Source organism: Kryptolebias marmoratus, linkage group LG16, assembly GCF_001649575.2.
Source record: "Kryptolebias marmoratus isolate JLee-2015 linkage group LG16, ASM164957v2, whole genome shotgun sequence".
In the NCBI taxonomy this organism is placed as follows: Eukaryota; Metazoa; Chordata; class Actinopteri; order Cyprinodontiformes; family Rivulidae; genus Kryptolebias; species Kryptolebias marmoratus.
Window position 1 is genome coordinate 22,217 of NC_051445.1, and position 4,542 is coordinate 26,758.

Genomic DNA, 4,542 nt, shown 5'->3' on the forward strand with positions numbered 1-4,542 from the left:
CAGACAGACAGACAGACAGGTCAGACAGACAGACGAGTCAGACAGACAGGTCAGACAGGTCTGACAGACAGGTTTTTTTTTTGTTTCTTTTTTTAGTTTTTGAGGATCAGTTCTGGTTCTGGTCTGGTTCGGTTCTAACAGAACTGGTTACTTGTAGTTTTGACCCTGTTTTTTTCCCAGATCCAGTTTGAAGAGTTTGCCTGGTTCTGGTTCTGGTTTAGGTTCATGTTCTTTGTTCCAGTTCTGGTGGCGTACCTTAAGGAAACAGACTGGACCTTGTTGACTTCGATCTTTCTCTTCAGAACTTCTTGGATCTGACCTTTATCTGGACCCTGCTTCACCTTCTCTCGACCAATCATGTACAGGAACTTTGGTGTTAGGATGAGGTCCCGTTTCACCGTCTGCAGAACCGCAGGAGAACCATTTACACCAACAGAACCAACACATTTGAACCACAGGATGGACGATAACTGGACCTTCTGTTGTCTTTGACAAAAAATAAGTTTCTATTAAAACATTTAGGATTATTATGGTCTGGATGAACAAGAGTGTACAGCATTGTCAGTGTGACCAGGTGAGTGTTAACACAACGTCAGGGCAGAAAGACATCAGCAATGACCCTTAGAGAAGCTGCTGCTGCTGCCCATCAATCTGGGAAGGGTCAAAGGTCATTTCCAAACTATCTGGAGTCCGTCGTTCTACAGAGAGACAGATTATTTACGACTGGAAAACAGTTGCCAATCTTGGCAGTAAATTGACCCTGAAGGTCAGACTGTGCAATGCTCAGAGAAAAAGAGTTCCATCTCAGACTCTACAGGCCCCAGTTGGAAGGTTAAAGGTCAGAACTGTCATGAAAGGTCAGTAAATGTGTCTGCAGGGAGAGAGAAGGAGAACAAGGACATAAAATCCTCATCTCTCTCTCAGAGTTTGGTTCATCGCTTGTTTGACTGGATTTTGTGTTTACCTTAAATCTCCGGTCAAATTTCACCACAACATCAGCAAAGTCGATCCTCTCTCTGCGTCCAACGAACTGCCTGATCTCAGGGTGGTTGTCCGTCCCGATGTAGTCGCCCACAAAATTCCTGTTGATGCTGTTTCTGCGGCGCTCTTTCTTGTTCAACAGGACATCGGAGGCTGGAAGAAGCAGCAGACGTCGCTCAGAGACTGAGGCTCAGGCGGTTTGAGGGGATTCTTCTGTTGGTCTTACCTTCCTCCCTCATCTTGACGTATTTGCGGACAGCGATGTGTTTGCGCCAGGCCTTCTGGATGACGCGTGCGTAACCGTTGAACTTCCTCTCCCTCATCTCCTCCAACAGGAAAAGCTGCAGAAAGGAAACAACCAATCAGGTCAGGTTTCAGGATCTTGGCGTCTCAGGGTTTCTGCCAGCAGGAACTTTACAGAAAGGAAAACACTTCCTGAACGTTTCGTACCGACTCTGGAGCTTTGATGAAGATTTTGGTTTTTCCCAGCTGGAACTGGTCCTGGTCCATGTTCACCGAGTGAAGGAGGTGCAAGACTCCCTGACGTTCCTCCCCCCTCCACTGGGGCCAGGTCTCCCTGGTCAGGATGGCATACCTGCAGAACACGGGTCCATTAGAACATTTGAAGCAGCATCTGGTTCTGGTTCTTCCGGTGCTTGATGTCTGACCTGTGCAGGAACTTGTTGAAGACTCGTCGGTAGGCGTATCCAGCCCGGCGGACTCTAATGTTCTCTCGGAGGCCCAGGTACTCCACCTGGTGTCTGACCCGGTTCTCCTCCCAGTCCCGAGGCCGTTTAGTTTCATTGGGTTTAATGCAGCGGATGTAGTGGGGGGTGCACTTCATCAGGGTCTGGACCAGACTGTTGGCTTGTTTCTAAAAAGGAGTGGGAGGGGTTTAACTTGTTGGACCCGATCTGAACCCATAACTTTAAAAACCAGGTCGATCAGCTCAGTTCTTGGTAGATAACCGTTGATCTCACCTTGATCTTACTGCTCGCAGTGGTTGGTCGCCCTCTTTTTTCTGCCTCCAGGTTTTCAGGGAACAGAGCTCTGATAAACGGACTGACCACAAACACATCGCAGCCGGGATTCAACAGGAAGTCACAGACTTTACAGAGGAGCAAATCATTTAATGGTAAGACAGAATATCAACTGAGCATCCAGAAGAGTCACAGATTGATTTACACGTTATCACACGTTAACGCCCCACCAAAGCAACAAAAGGAAACCCATTATGGTTCTGGAGCGACCGAGCCGGACTCCAGACCGCGGTCCTGTTCCAGTTTCAAGCAGCAGCCAAGAAACCTGAAGGATTTAGCGTGTTCCTATAAAGAGGAGTGGGCCAAAATCCCTCCTGAGATATGTTCAGCTGCAGGAAACGTCTGAACCAAGAACTGAGTCAGGATTTACTCCAGGATTGGATCCTTATTTCACTCCAGGAGTTTGTTGTTTTTCTGAATTTTTAGTTGATTTTGTGTCTTTAAAAGGAAATAAACCTGAACCAGTTTTCAGGTTCTGAAAGTACTCACAACTCGCTGCTCTGCATCAGCTCAATGATGTCGTTAAACAACACGTCTCTGTTCCTCTCACAGAACCCGCCCACATCGTACGACACCTGGACACACACACAGGTGAGCTCAGGAGACAGACACGTGGACAGGTGTGCAGGTAAACAGGTGAGCAGGTGTGGTAAGCACCTTGCCGGCATAGTGATGGACGATGAAACCTCTGTTCCAGCTGCTGAAGTGTTCGTGGGATCCGATCTGTCCCTGCAGTTTCTGCAGCAGCGTCTGGTCCGCCCCCTCACCTTTGGCGTGCATCGTAGCGCACACGTCATCCAGGATGCTCATGATCCCAGGAGGATTCTGGGAAACAGACAGGTATCTCCTCACTCACCTGTCCCCCCTTTGTGTACTGCCCCCCCCCCCAGATGAGCCTTTCACAGCGATTGGACCCGAGTTGTGCTCTGTGATTGGTCAACTCACCAATTTGGACTCAATGAGGTCACAAACAATCTTGTTATTGAAATACTCAATTGGAGTCCATTTGATTCCTTCCTGAACGTATTCTTCCTGCAGAAACACAACAACACACACACGCGCGCACACAGACACACCCACACGCACACACATGCACACACACACACACACCCACACGCACACACACCAGAGACAAAAACAAAAACTAACTTATTAATAAATGTCCTTGTTGACAAAAATATCTGCAGAAACATGTCAGAACTTTTTAAATTCTAAAAATCCTCATAAATCCAACAAACATCAAACCGAGTCAGACCTGCACCGGAGACCAGATCCAGGTCTGACCCGGTTCTCCAGGTGAGTCTGGTTCAAACTTACCTGTTCAGCCTTCAGAGTGAGTTCAATAAAAATCTGCTGCAGCTTCTCGTTCACAAAGTTGATGCAGAACTGCTCAAAGCCGTTTTGCTAAAAAACAAAGAAGATAATCAACCAGCAGCACCTAGAGAGCGCCACCCTGAGCCGAGGACATGGCGTCTTTAAGACCTGCCCGATCCAGATCATGATCCGGATCGCCATCAAAATTTAATCAACCGTTTCTTGAGACAAAACCAACATTTCCTGAAAATTTCATCAAATTCTGTTCATCAGTTTTTGAGTTATCTTGCTAACAGACAGATGAACCAACACTGCCGAAAACAACTTCCTTGGCAGAAATAATTATTTAATCACTGATTTATGATATTTCTCCAACAGACAACTAAATAAAAATTAATCTATTTCCACCTGCAGAGGGCAGACAGGAAGTCTTCTTTCATTTATCTGAACTTGTTTCATTAGTTTGTTGTTTATGTAAAATGTTGAGAGTTCAATTAAAAGATTTTTTAAAAGAAATCGATACCCTTCAAAATAAGAGTGTCTCTGTCCCAGCTCAGATTATTTTGAAGGACATCCTAAAATCCTGTTGGACTTTAGAGAAGACAGTTGAAGGCAGTTGGAGCTGCTTCAGCATCTCTGCAGAAGAGTTTTATTTCGTACCTGGAAGATCTCAAAGCCGTAGATGTCCAGGACTCCTATGTTGAGCTGCTCCTGCTCCTTCTGCATGGCCTTATTAATGCACTGAGACAGAGACACAGGGGACAGGGTGAGCACCAAGACCACAGATGGACAGAAAGCAGAGCGTGAAGACGGCGGCTGAGACTGACGTCGACCAGGAAGTCGAAGAGACGGGTGTACAGAGCTTTGGACAGGGCGTCTCTGGAGAAGGTGGCCTGTTCCGTGTTCAGGGTGACGGAGATGGACTCAGTCTTCCCGCCCCACTTACTGTCCATGATCCGGCTGGTGAGTTTACTGCAGAGGCCGTCCTGAGAGATCCCCAGCAGGTAGGACGGGAAGGCCAGGACTGACGGAGACACACAGCTTTAAGGGTTCAGAGGACACACAGCTTCCCGACCAACATACATCTGCAAGAAGACAGTCTGTCAGCAGCTCCTGTAGGTCTGGACTCGGACCCGGACTCGGACCCGGACTCGGAGCCTGACCCGGAGCCTGACCTGGAGCCAGACCCGGAGCCTGACCCAGAGCC

General features: G+C 47.8%; 1 protein-coding gene across 2 annotated transcripts in view; it reads right to left on the reverse strand.

Annotated features, from left to right (window-relative positions):
- The window catches only part of myo1eb (myosin IEb), a 14,554-nt gene that overhangs the window by 3,848 nt on the left and 6,164 nt on the right, over positions 1–4,542 (reverse strand). For both annotated transcript variants that reach the window (XR_005234211.1, XM_037980381.1), the window contains exons 10-21: positions 4,163–4,359; positions 3,996–4,076; positions 3,339–3,425; positions 2,967–3,053; positions 2,679–2,846; positions 2,511–2,596; positions 1,962–2,043; positions 1,650–1,855; positions 1,432–1,576; positions 1,208–1,322; positions 965–1,134; positions 256–401 (exon numbers count right to left, since the gene is read on the reverse strand). Coding sequence is in view for 1 of the 2 variants with exons in the window: in XM_037980381.1 (XP_037836309.1) it covers positions 256–401; positions 965–1,134; positions 1,208–1,322; positions 1,432–1,576; positions 1,650–1,855; positions 1,962–2,043; positions 2,511–2,596; positions 2,679–2,846; positions 2,967–3,053; positions 3,339–3,425; positions 3,996–4,076; positions 4,163–4,359 (1,570 nt within the window). In the remaining variant the exon portion in view is untranslated. The remainder of the gene's footprint in view (positions 1–255; positions 402–964; positions 1,135–1,207; positions 1,323–1,431; positions 1,577–1,649; positions 1,856–1,961; positions 2,044–2,510; positions 2,597–2,678; positions 2,847–2,966; positions 3,054–3,338; positions 3,426–3,995; positions 4,077–4,162; positions 4,360–4,542) is intronic.